Here is a 13,492-nt window from a genome sequence, read left to right on the forward strand (position 1 = left end):
AAAGTGTATTTTATTGGCCGTGGTAAATGGAGGACTGAAAGTGAAAACGGTGCCAACCTTAGGGACAAAAATGTAATTATACCTCAAGTAGTAATTGAACAATTGGAGTAGAAAAGGAAGATGAAAATCAAGTAGAATACTATAATATACAGTCCAAATAATTGTGGCAATTGAATCTCAAGTCCCGAAAATTATAAACTCTACATCACTTTGCACAACATTGATACAAGAAAATCGACGTCAGCCCGTCTCAACAAACGGTACAAATGTTTATAAATCATTCACAAATTCATTTCCCGTATGTGGTTACATTTAATTTCCTCCGTATAATCGAATCAACGATACATGGTCCGTTTGACAAGTTGAAGATACGATGCTACCATTGTCATTCCTGCTACGATCAATAATACAAAGGCATCGTTACCTAATTTGAAGCTACCGTTGCTATATCAAAATCAAACAGCTTATACAATCGATCCAAAAATAAATAAAAATCAAAGAGTACCATCTCATTTGTAAATTCAAATTTTATTAAACAAAATGAAAGGCATGAATAACGGAACTCAAAGGATGATTGAGAAAAGAATCGAGCATGGATTCCACTACTTTGCACAACGAAAGATTTGCCTAATGTAATATAGTAAAAATTTGACGATCAAAGTATGATAAAAGCTTACTCAAAGTTTATCGATTCAAATGCACAAATTGAGGTTTTAAGGGCCATCGTCTTCCTCATCCATCTCATCAAGGATAACATATTTTGAAGCTGCGTCATGTGTTGGTGATCCGACGGTCGTTTCGCCTTTCTGCAACTTCTCGTACCTGATTCACAAAATTGAGGCGATATTTAAGCAGCTAGGTAAAAGGCCAATAATATTTTTACTTCCCGAGTGTTGTTCAATATATATCAAACCATCAAGAATATGAAAAATCAGATATCACAACATATTTAATTTTTTTATGAAAAAAAAACTAAAGCGGAGAGGCATAAGACAAGTCCGTTAACGATGGTAAAAGTTTCTGGTTATTTTTAAGGGCAAATTACGGCCAACCCCCTGAGTTATGGTAAAATTACGAAAACCCCCCTCCTGTTTGGGTAATTACAGCCACCTCCCTCAACTATGTATTATCATACCAAAAGACCCCTCCAGAGGTAAATTTAGGGATGTTAATTCGGTAAAACCAAACCGAAATTTCGGTACGCCAACATTTCATACCGTTTACCGAACTAAATATACGATTTGGTTCGGTAAATAATTTAAAAGGAGGGGGTGGCTGTAATGACCCAAACAAGAGGGGTTTTTTCGTAATTTGGCCATACCTCGGGGGTGGCCGTAATTTGCCCTATTTTTAAAGTCAAAATTTTAGCCAAAAATTTTGATATTGGAATAAGTTATTAAAACAAATCGTTTATGTCAAGGGATATGATAATTTTTAATCGACCGAGAATCGGAAATAGGAACAATGATAAGGTAAAGTTTCTTCGAATGTTACGCAGCTTGATTACTTACTTGTACCAGTTGAATAAGCTGACACCGAAAATTATCGTTAGGAGGCCAAACCCTTTCAGCCATGTGAATTCATCGTGGAAATACAACACGGCTACCTGAAAAATTATTAAAATCTCAAATTCAGTTTAAGAAAGGAAACACAAAAAACAAATTGATTAATACGGCAGAAAATGTCTAATACACGACAAAGGAAAAGTGCCGATTCTTGCATTTTTCAGTAAGATGCCAATTCAAAAACTTAATAGAATCGTAGAATTTCGTACCAAAATAGTAACAGCTTCTTTCACAACCCCAGCGATAGTTACCGTTACTGCACTAGTTACAGACACGAGAATATATTCCGTCAAAACCTGCAACAAGACCAACAAGTCAAGCTTTTTCTTAAAGAGCAAAAAACTCGAAACTTAATCAGTAGAAACTCGAGAAGGGTTTTTTATGATCTATTTTTTTTCCTTTAAATTAGCAAGTGACACGTGCATTTGCACGTGATTCATGTAATTTTAGTAAATTATTTATATAGAGTTTAATAAGTTAATTGATTAAAACGAGAATTAAAAGTTAATAAGTATTTATTAAAAAAATTAGATAGTTGAAAAAAAATCCTAACCTCTAAAATTAACATTTTTTGTCAAGGAAAGAAAAGAAGTCGAATCACACAACTTTCATGAAAATAAAAACAAAGAGGAATGTTGTTGAAATGACGATAGGAAGATGAAGAGTATAGTATATGAATGCATTCATTGCGACGTCAATCACATTTTACCTAATTAAACCATAATAATTAATCTACATATTAACTTGGTCTACTGGTATAATACGAATCATGCCCCTCTCCCCTACTTTCCCAATTTGTAACAAGATTTGAATTTCTCTAAAATAAAAAATAAAAAAAGAAAAAGGAAAAAAAGAAAAAGAAAAAGCAGTTATAATAGGTATCATAAAAAAGTTGGGAAACGGACAACGAAATCATACTTTTAGGCTCTGTTTGGTTCATGGAAAATGACAAGTAAAAAGGTGAAAATATTAGGTAAATCACTTTTCATGTTTGGCTACAAGGTAAAATACTAAATAAAGTAATATGAAGTAAAAAGTAGGAAAAAACTGGCACAAAAACTAGGAAAATGCCTTTCCCTCAAAAAAAGTGAGGAAAACTCCAGGTAAAATTTCTACAGCTCTCTCGTATCTCTTTTAGCTGACTTATCTCTCCCTCTTCTCTCTCTTACCAGTCATCTCTCCTCTCTCTCTTCTCCTTCCTTCTCTCTCTCCCTCTCTCCTCTCTCTCTCTCTTCTCTCTCTCTCCTTTCTACAACTCTCTTTCTTGTTTTTCTTTCCTGCTGACATCTCTCTTACTCTCTCCCTCTTCTCTCTCTTATATATCATTCCTTCTCTCTCTCTCTCTCTCTCTACTCTCTCTTCTCCTTTTCTTTCTCTCTCCCTCCTCTCTCCCCTCTCCGTCTCTTCTCTCTCCTCTCTTCTCTTCTTTTCTCTTCCTCTCTCTCCTCTTTTCTCTTTTCTCTCTTCTTCTACTTTCTTTTCTTGTAATATTCAGTTTCACTTTTTTCCAACTACCATACAAAAGTAAGGAAATTGATTTCTAAAAAATCATTTTCATCGCCATTTGCCTAAGCAACCAAACATAATACAGAATTACAGATTCTCAAATTCCTTAATTTTCATTTGCTTTTGCATTTTCATTTTTTCTCATTTCAAAAATCCATGAACCAAACAAAGCCTTAAAGGTACGATAGATTCTGATATAAGGATTCATGTACCCACCGAACCACTAATAAGATAACAGACCTTTTAGAGTTGGTAAATAAAGTAAATAAAGTAGCAGATAAACCAAAAACAGTGAGAATGTGTCAAACAAAATATCACGGATTTCGAAACGTTGAATAAAGATAGTTTACCATGAAGAAAGCGAGAGTTCCACCAAATAACATGAGCAAACAACTTCGGGCGATATGCCATGAGCTGTTAAAGTAATCGCTATTTCTAAACTCATCCCATGGATCCAAAATCAGAGAAAATAGACCAGTTGCAATTGCCATAATTGGTGTCACGTAGCTCATCAAAACAAGTGGATTCTTTAGACCTAGGAAAAAGGACAAAAACGTCATTTGTTAGACACATAAACAGGTAGTACAACATCAAACATCAATTTTAACAACAGTTAGGTTTAAAGATGAACTGTCAATAATGTAATAAAAATCTTCCTTAATTGGGCTTATACTATGCTACACCGGGTGAAATACACCGGGTAGATCTTTACCATTCATATACACACAAACACACACACATCCACATTGGTGTGTGTAGATCAACGGTAAAAAATCACCCGGTGTAACCTTCACCGGGTGTAGCATAGAAATAACCCCTTAATTGTTAGGTAGGGGAGGGTTTAATTCACTTTGGGGTCGGTTGTAGGACATTTCTTGTAAAGAATCGAAGTTGTACATTAATTGTAAAAAACTTAAAGAAGTTATTGCAGTAAAGCTTGCTGACAGAGAGGCATCCTTGTTAAACATATTTTACTGACTAGTCGATGATTCTATTTAATTCAATAAAACAAAAATGTCGTTCGTGAGAAGACCTATGGACTATGAAGAGTAAACTATGCGGAATTCGTTTCACGGTTAAATGTATTACCGACACTTTTTTTAGGGCAATTTGATGGTGTTATTAGAAAAATGAACTGTAAAATTTTCTCAGGCGAATGAATTTTATGGAATTTCGTATAATCTAACAAAATGTACTGCATAATTCTTTAGCATGATGTTAAAGATTCTGCGTGTTGGTGCCGAAATTAATAGCACGCATATCTCATTTGGCGAATGGAAGAAACTATTTAATTCCAGTAGACATACTTTAACATAGCAATTAGTGGTCTTTAGCAATTTCATTCCCTTACGTGGTACAAAAATTTCAGAGGGATAATATGCGATAAAGTCACGTGACCTAAAGTAAAGATAGGTAACGTAAAGAGCGCAAATTGATATTCACTCGCGTGACCTTTCCTTTCAGTAAAAAAACTGAATGCGTAATTGAAATTATGAATGCGTTTTACCGCAAATATGACACTTCAACATTAAAAAGAAACTTGTGATGCAAATATGCCCAAACTAACCTAAAATGTGACATCATGGATATCAATAGCAATAAGAGTTGCTAGAATTTATACGAAAAAAGGATGTAGTTATTAATAACACTTACCATAGGCTTCTTTCTTCATGCCCGTTTTGATATCACCATATAACAATCAACGAAAGAAAATATCCAAGAACAAATAAACGGTGTGAGAGCTTATACGAACATATTTTTTTTTAAATAAAACAATTTTGTATTAATACAAGTCACGTGTAATATTGATAATACCTGGAGTAGAATTTGTGTCATCGTCCATCGGAATCCGGACATGACAGCAGCAAGCATAACAAATATAAAACCCCAAAGCTCAAACTCTGTCTCTTTTGCAACTGCATTATTACCCACCAAAAGGGTTACGGACAAAAAAAATTAAATAAAATAAAACAGAAACTTATGTGGGCTGCATTTTTTTTCCTGGTTTTAAGAACGACTATACCATTTAGAAGTAATAAAGCATTACTTCTCACAACGTACCATATTAACTGTTAATCCAGGGTCTTTCTGTTGTTTATATGTTTCTATTTCTAGTGTTTATTTATGAGCTAAAAATTTACAATTTATTAAAAAAAATAATAAATAATAAATAAAGCAGCAAGAAAATCGATTTTTTTTGTCTAAAACCGGTTAGCTTTATAAAAATTAAAAAAACCATTTATTTGAAGTAGACAATCATTAAACATGTATGCAGCTTATAATAGCTTACAGAATTTATGTTGGAAAAAACATTAATGATCTTACAAACCAGTGAAAATGCTGTCTTCTTAAACTTCTCAATGTTCTCATCACGAATACGGTCAATAAACTGTTAACATAATAATATTCTACGAGATGAATTTTAATACCTGTTAATAGTATCCCAACAGAGATTACTAACATAATGCCAAGTAGCTTAACACTTGGTGACTCCAATCTTCAGAAACGACAAAAAAAACTAGAGTCAGCTCAAAGGATTAAATACTTGTGCAATTAAAAGCCGAAACGAAAAAGAGAAGAAAAGAAAACAGAAAACAATTCATTATATGATTTGGATTTAAAATAAAAATAGAAACAGAAGAAGTTAACAAATAGAGAAATCCATTATCTATTTTACCAAAATTTACATGTTAACAAATGAGTGTACCGAAGTTATAAACAACACCATCCAGAATAGCTGTCGGTAAGATATACGGCAAATTCTTAATCATATATAAAAATCATTACACGCTCTTAACTAATTAATGACTGTCTAAACAGTAAACATTTAGAAAAAGGACTGTTTAAACATTCATAATACTTGTTTTTATCTCCTAAACAATTTACGAAAAAGATTCTTAAACGACAATCTTCAAAGTGATAGAATTTGTAAATAGTGCACAAGACGGGAAATACTATTTTAGTCAGAGGAGAAATACCTGAAAGCAAAGGCAAAAATAAGGAGAAATATTGGTGATGCTGATTTACACTGCAAATAAAGAAATAATGGACTTCATTATCTGATTTACACTACAATATAAGTAAAATATGCCGATGCACGAAAATTGAGAATCGAGCAAAGCTGTTGTAGCCCACCATTTTAAGAAAACATTTGCAATAGCGACTCTCTGCCTTGCGTATGTAAGTCATTTGTTTAGTGTTACCTTCCATTTGTATAATAAGAAATGTACGAAACATGTGTACATAACGGGTTTTACGGTGTTTTGATTCTTAAGGGCAATCAGATCCAAAACGATACTCTTCTGGTCTTGATTATTATTAGTTCTTAAGGACAACATTCTACCAAGAGTTAACTGATTTCAATATCGATAATCCTATTGTATATTCTTCAAGAAAATATATTGTTTGACTAATCTTCACTTCACTTTCTTGGTCACAAGAAATTTGAACCCAGCCCAGCCAGAGAAAAGATCAGACAAAATAAACCAAGTCCCAGAGTTACTGTCGATGATATCAAATTAAATCTCATTCCCAATTCATTTTCCTCTTAGGCCTCGTTTGGTTGGGGAAATTAGCCATTTTTAACTAAATAATTGGACTTTGTTTGATGTTTCGTATCCCAAATAGATTGCCAGGTTGACCCGCAAATATTATGTTTGGTATCCCCAATAATTCGCCTTTTAGGTATGTTTTTTATTGGATCTTCCAAGGTCCAATAATATAATTGGGTCTCATTAAATTATTTAATCTTATCTTGGCAACCAAACGAGGCCTTAATATATTATATTGCTTAGCAAGTCATTCTCTTCTTATTACCAATGCACTTCACACACACACACACACACACACACACACATATATATATATATATATATATATATATATATATATATATATATATATAACATAACTAGACCTTTCCTTGAAGTTTTGAAGGAATTTGACAAGCATAAATCATTATCAAAATTAATAGGAGAAAGGTGACGAACCATAGTGGCAAACGTGACGGAGATGAAAACGAGAGATGCATTGCTCAGATTAACATCCATCGCAGTGCTGAGAGCCGTAGGTACAACTGTGAAAGGCAAAGGCCATCTGTACCATTAGTTGTCAGAAAAAGTTAATGATACTAGCATTAGAAAAATCGAACCTACGTACGCCTATTCAGAAACATAATGCACCTCCTAGAGGAAAGGTCAAACCGGTACTTTAATCGAATGAAGTAAACTATATACGGCTATACAAGTTTCTAACTATATATCGGGCGAGTAAGTAGAATTACGATAAACGGGATATGTAAATTTTTACCTACCTCGTACGAAATAATCCTTCCACGACATATTGGAGGAATGGAATCGGTCCGACCAAAACCATGTGATGCCTTTTGAAAGTATAGCTTGCATCGAAAAGTGAACTGTGTTCATCAATAGTGGGGCCGGGAATTTACCCATGTCATCCCCTAATAAAGTTTTATTATACCTGCTCCGACAGAAAAAACAAAAAAGAAAAAAAAAATTACGAACGAAATATATTCTTCAGAAGCAACAAATTCACCAAAATGCCATCCATAACTTACAGTGTAAGGAATGTACTGAACGTGTACCAAACGAGTATAAAGAACAGTGTCTTGAGCACATCAGCCATCGATATCGGATTACGTGCATTTTGGTTATCGACTATATGGTTAGTATATCTCTCATCTTCGTCGGCGTTTTCAATGTCGAAAGGAGCGTAACTCTTTTCGGTTTGATCTCTCAAACCATTCGCGGAAGCACCGTCACTCTCTCTTCCGACAACACGCTCCATCCTAGGACTAAATCTCTCTCTGTCTAAACTGTCGTTTTCGGAGCTACGTGTCTGAGCCAAGGGCAAATTAAAATCGAATTCTTCTACATTCACTTCGTCATTTATCAACTGAGATGGATACGGGATTCCATCCTCGTCGTACCAGCCCGAGAACGAAGGTTCCCTCCTGATTCCGATTCGCTTGACCTTACTCGCTCCACCTTCCTCAACACTTTCTAAATCGTTATCTATCATTGCCCATTTAAACCCTAAACTCTAACCCGCATTTCAATATTAGCTGTTTCTTTCGAAATCGAACAGGAAAACTAAAGAAAGCTTAATCTGAAAACCGGATGAATACAATGTTTTACCGGAATTCCCCGTGCTGCCAATTCAATAGTAACTACATATAAGACAAACAAATAAAAATTCCTTCAGACATTTTTCCCCCAAAAAAAAAAAACAATAAGTAATTTCAGAAAATCTAAACTCTAATCACTAGTACTGCAGAATCAGAATAAGAACATGATAGATTAAAAACCCGAAACCCAAAAATCCAAAACCCAAAACCCGAAACCCGAAACCCGAAATTTGAAGTGGCAACTGAAAAACAAGTTAATGCCCATGCCGACAAATGCAAATTTGGATCAAGCGAAGTGAGATCAAGAATCAAAAAAGGCATTACAGAAAAATTAATAGCAAAAAGGAGATTACCGAAAGTGAAGCGTGCAATTCAATTTCTGGATCGAAATGGCAATTGGGGATTTTCCGGGTTGATTGGATCTCTACTTTCTTTTCTGGTTTGGTGTGTGGTGAAAGTCTTGTCGGCAGTTAAGCTGTTAATTATTTGTTTCAGCTCTACCAAACCCAAATTATATTTTTCGTAGCTCTTAACCTAAACGGAAAATGCATATTATGATTAGTGAGTGGTGTTTTATTTAGTACATAAATCTTGTTCTCGCAAGTAATTAGGTGTACATGATTTTTTGGGTTTGATTTTGCAGATTGTGAAGTCAAATGTATATTACTATATTTACTCATCAAGAAAAGAAAAGAAAAAAAAAAAGTCAAATGTATATTTTGGATTGTTGATTTTGGTTATGTGTAAATATTGTTTGCCATGTGTATTAACAAAATAAAGGAAAAGGTTTATTTATCGGAGGATGTGCCTGTTTTCAACATTCACCCGTGCGATTCACGGAAATGAGTTTCAAAATGAGTAAAAACACTAATATGACAATAAAACAAAATCGAATGGAATAAAGAAAGATAAACCTTAGCTTGATCAAGAGTCGTAACATATGATATGCAATTAAATATTGAGAAAATTAGCAAGATCCCCTTATAAAATTCAATGTAGGAAAGACCCTAATTTATGTAAGAGAGAACCCTGATGAAATCACAAGGTAACCAAAAGAGTTCTTACAAACGTAAGAGTAGTTTAATACTATTATTTTTCTGATAAAACTATTAGTCATGTCAATCTCCTAATATTACAATGGAAAAGAAACTAGAAACGAACTCACCAAAACTACCAAAGTTACGTAAATAAAACCAACTAAAAACAAGGAAAATATAACCAACTAAATAAAGAAAACATAACCAATAAAAGCTATCCAAACAAGACTCTTATTCGAAGTACTTCGGGTTTGGTTTTGGTTGACGTCTATTACGCTGAATCGTAACATTCTCATTGTCTTCAAAACGAACCTTGTTCTCAAGGTTCAAGTCCGGAAACCTTTTTAGCATCTCCCCATAAGATTCCCATGTGCCCTCCTCAGGTGAAAGTGCTTTCCATTGCACTAAAACCTCTTGTACTCTACCATCATTTGCCGCCACTGTTCTTCTCCCTAAAATATGTATGGATTCCATGACCGGTCCTCCATCAGCATCATATGGCGGTATAGTAGATATGGTTGTGTCGTTTTCTCCAATCTTCTTTCGTAGTAAAGACACGTGAAACACCGGATGGATGCGGGCTGATTCTGGCAAATCCAAACGATAAGCAACCTTCCCTATATTGAGCCATGGATAAATTTGCTTTAAGCTCCCTTATAATCTCATTCCGCGTCCTTAAAGTCTGATCTAATTCTTAAACAATAGATGTCCCCAGAGTATATTGGACCAAAGAAGGAGGTGGTACCCGTATACAGCTTCCAACGGTGTCATTCCAATCGATTGATGAAATGTGGTGTTGTACCAAAACTCAGCCCAAGCTAAATAATCTTCGTCATATGTGACTTCATTCATATTAGTTTTGATGCCTATTTCCCCGTGACAACTTCAATCAAGAGAGCTTGTGCGTGTTTACATCGATGTCTAGGAACAAAATTCTTGTCGCAATTGTAACACAAATTATTTTCCCATCTTTGTTGCATCTCATCCCATGATAGCCGTTTCATCCCTCCCGCTGGCGGTGTCTTATTAACAATCACTGAATTAATATTAATACTAATATTAATATTAATATTAATATTAATATTAATATTAATATTAATACTAATATTAATACTACTAATAATATTGCTAATATTAATACTAATACTAATATGTTAATATTGTTAATGTTAATGCTAATGTACATGTACTAATACTGATACTAATATGTTAATATTGTCAATGTTAATGCTAATGTACACGTACTGATCCTAATACTAACTTTAATGTTAATGCTAATCTAAATATGCTAATGCTAATTGTAATAATAATCCTAATATTATCCAAATGCTTATCCTATTCCTAATTCTATTCATAACAATAATCATGATTCTAATTCTAATCATAATCATATTACTAATCATAATTTTAACCCTAACCCTAATAATTTTAACACTAATAATGCTAATGCTAATGCTAATATTAATCTAATTATATTTCTAATCTTAATTCTAATCATAATCATAATTCTAATGTTAATCATAATCCTGATAGTAATACATGTCACTAATTGTAGTATTAATCATAATCATAATTTTAATTATAATTCTAATACTAATATTAATCCTAATCAAAATTCTAATATTCATTATAATACTACATTAATCCGAATCGTAATCCTAGTATTAATACTAATACTAATTCAAAGAATATTAATTATAATCTTAATTCTAAAGATGATACTAATCACAATCCTAATTCTGATTTTGCATCAATGTTTTTTGCAATGATCTATTATTTTGTATCAAAAACAATTTTATTCATTCTCGCAACCTTTATATCAAATTCCTTATGTGTGATAGCTAAAGTATCAAAAAACACATATGAAATATATTAGAAATTAATATTTAATTATATTATCAAACTGACATTTAAATTATTTAAAATATTATCAGGGTATAAGCAAACGTTAAGTTGTAAAAAGAACAATCGTTTTTCATAGGATAAATTACGAAAATCCTCCCGAACTTAGGCCAAATGGTGGAAAACACCCCCACTTATTGGTAATTACCAAAATGTTAGAGTAGGTGACCAGCAAGCCAACTTGTGGCTGTGGTCTTTCTCTTTTTCTTGTAATAAAACAATCGTTTTTCGTTCGTAATAATAAAATATTTCATTTGGCATTCTATATCTCTTATCCCATGCAAGCAGCATAGATATAGTCCTAACGAGTTACTCTATTACTGTGAGTTGGTCTAGTAGAATCGTGAGATAACTCAGCAATGTAATGTAACTGTTAAACCTTGTTCCTAGTCGATGGGTTACGCCAATAATGAGGATACCGGCCTTTCCCTTTTGAGACTAGCACTTAGTGTATGTGTACTGCGTCTCATCAGTCCTCGGTGTTGTGACATCGGCATACTTGAGTGGGTGCTCATACTAGATGAGTTCACTGAACTCCCTCGCCCTAGAAATCTATAAGTGGTTCTCATTCATCGAGTAATAGGTTTCTAAGATATAGTTGTACACCATTAGTCCTTAAGACCCAGACATCACCGTGACTTCACTAGAGGACCGATTTTATCGTGACCTGTCCCTGAGTCCCACAACGGACCACTCCAAGGGCCAACGTTCGTGCAATCCGAAATCTAGTGTGAAGTCTGTGCATTGTAGTAGGGGATTCGAGCGCTTGAGTAGTCATGGATGTCCTGTGTCTTCTGACGGTTTATAATCCAAGGAATCTCTGGCCAGAGTTGATAGTGGGGTGATTAGGGAAATGTGTTTCCCTAAGTCGCACACGAACGGATTTATAATACCTAGAACGTTCGCACGGTTATTGAACTGTATAAGAGGTCTCGGTGAACCAATGCCTCTAGTTCAATCGGGACATGTGCTGCGAACGGATCGTACTGTACGCTAACTATATCATAAGGTTCTTGCAGGCACTTCACTTGTATCTAGGGAATCATGATGCGTAGTTGCTAGACGCCAATCTTGATTCGTTGGGCACCGATTTGATCGGGGATTAGGTAAAATGAGTTTTACTCTAATCGGGACTCTTGGGAGGAGTTCGTATAAGAACAATGTGTTGTTCGAATCACAAAGAGTTGTGAGCCCACAGCTAGCATACACCTGAACCATTGAGGGTCACACTTCTCGTGTAATACGGATCCTTGATAACAATGAGCATAGGTTAATATGTTAATCTTTGTAAAGTTGGAGGTCAATATGATTGAGTCCAAGATTCGTGATTGTGGATTACGAGTCGGAATAAACGTAGAGAAAGAGAGACATGCGGAATTTAGTGAACTTTCTAAATTGGGAAGTTTCCCGATTTAGTAGGTCCACTGAAGTGGAAGTTTCCAATTTTGGAAATTGGAAATTTCGAAGAGGCACTCGTATCGACGAGAACTTTGAGCTCGTCACAAATATAATTTTGTTATAATTTTGTGAACGATCGTTTGTTAGAAACGAGGCCGACGAGGGAATGGACTTAATGCATCAGTGGGTCAAGCCCAATGACTTAAGCCCACAAGGGTTGAGAACCCTAAGTATAAATAGACCTCAAACAAGAGTTTGAGATCAGATTTTTTACTCCTCAAACCCTAGCCGTCCAGCCTCTCGGCCGCCGCTGCCCCGCCGCACCGGCGCCGTCCGCCGCCGGAATCCGCCGGTTTTTCCTCTCCTTTCTCTATCGTATTTCCCTTGTTATCTAACCCCTTTGTATCTAGTGCTACAGTAGGGGGAGATCCGTTTATTCGAGGTGAAACCTAATTGGAGAGGAGCTGCTGCCCCGACGGAATTGCCACGCCGCCGCTGCACCGCCGCACGCGCCGCTGCACCGCCCACGCGCCGCCGCCGCTGACTGCCACGCGCCGCCGTCGCTTCACCTTCGGACCAGCTGCCGTTTGGTGGTGTTCCTGCAGCCCCTAGGAGTGGTATAAAGCAGCTTGTACGTGTTTGAGTTTGGATTTCGATTCGTCGAAATCTCACGCTACAAGAGGTAATTAAATCGGAACTTTCGTAATTCGATTAGAACATGTTTGTATGATTTTTAATTTACGAGCATGTATAATATGTGATTACGTGTTTCGATTTTGTAATATGATGAACAAGCATGTTTTATAATTCTTTTCGGTTTTACGTGTTTTAATAAAATCGATAATTACCATGTGTATGGCGGAAGCGTTAAGGTACGTTGACTATGTGATTAGTTTATGCATGTAATCGAAACTAGTTCGATCTAAAATTTATAAATT

General features: G+C 35.0%; 1 protein-coding gene across 3 annotated transcripts; it reads right to left on the reverse strand.

Annotated features, from left to right (window-relative positions):
- Positions 1 to 121: 121 nt before the first annotated feature.
- Positions 122 to 8,850, reverse strand: LOC105964342 (putative sugar phosphate/phosphate translocator At1g06470). Of its 3 annotated transcripts, none has more exons than XM_012988868.2 (13): positions 8,571 to 8,850; positions 7,648 to 8,259; positions 7,384 to 7,550; positions 7,061 to 7,146; positions 6,050 to 6,099; positions 5,501 to 5,568; positions 4,887 to 4,987; positions 4,725 to 4,737; positions 3,422 to 3,606; positions 1,775 to 1,861; positions 1,512 to 1,606; positions 678 to 822; positions 122 to 391 (listed from the first exon to the last, which is right to left on the reverse strand). In XM_012988868.2, the coding sequence occupies exons 2-12, from the start codon at positions 8,109 to 8,111 to the stop codon at positions 714 to 716; spliced, it is 1,425 nt and encodes a 474-aa protein (XP_012844322.1). In that variant the 5' UTR covers positions 8,112 to 8,259; positions 8,571 to 8,850; the 3' UTR covers positions 122 to 391; positions 678 to 713. The 3 variants fall into 3 exon arrangements, with proteins under 3 accessions (XP_012844322.1, XP_012844323.1, XP_012844324.1); XM_012988869.2 differs by having other exon boundaries at positions 122 to 394; XM_012988870.2 differs by having other exon boundaries at positions 7,648 to 8,241; positions 8,571 to 8,705.
- Between the last annotated feature and the right edge of the window lie 4,642 nt (positions 8,851 to 13,492).

The sequence above is a fragment of the Erythranthe guttata genome, chromosome 13, assembly GCF_056151865.1.
Source record: "Erythranthe guttata isolate IM_541 chromosome 13, IM_541, whole genome shotgun sequence".
Taxonomy (NCBI): domain Eukaryota; kingdom Viridiplantae; phylum Streptophyta; class Magnoliopsida; order Lamiales; family Phrymaceae; genus Erythranthe; species Erythranthe guttata.

Coding starts and splice junctions, on each gene's coding strand:
- LOC105964342 (XM_012988868.2), bottom strand. CDS start 8,111: ATGATAGATAACGATTTAGAAAGTGTTGAGGAAGGTGGAGCGAGTAAG. Junction 1,862..3,421: donor GAACTCTCGCTTTCTTCATG/GTAAACTATCTT, acceptor GTCTTGTTGCAG/GTTTTGACGGAATATATTCT. Junction 823..1,511: donor AGCTTATTCAACTGGTACAA/GTAAGTAATCAA, acceptor TTTGTGAATCAG/GTACGAGAAGTTGCAGAAAG.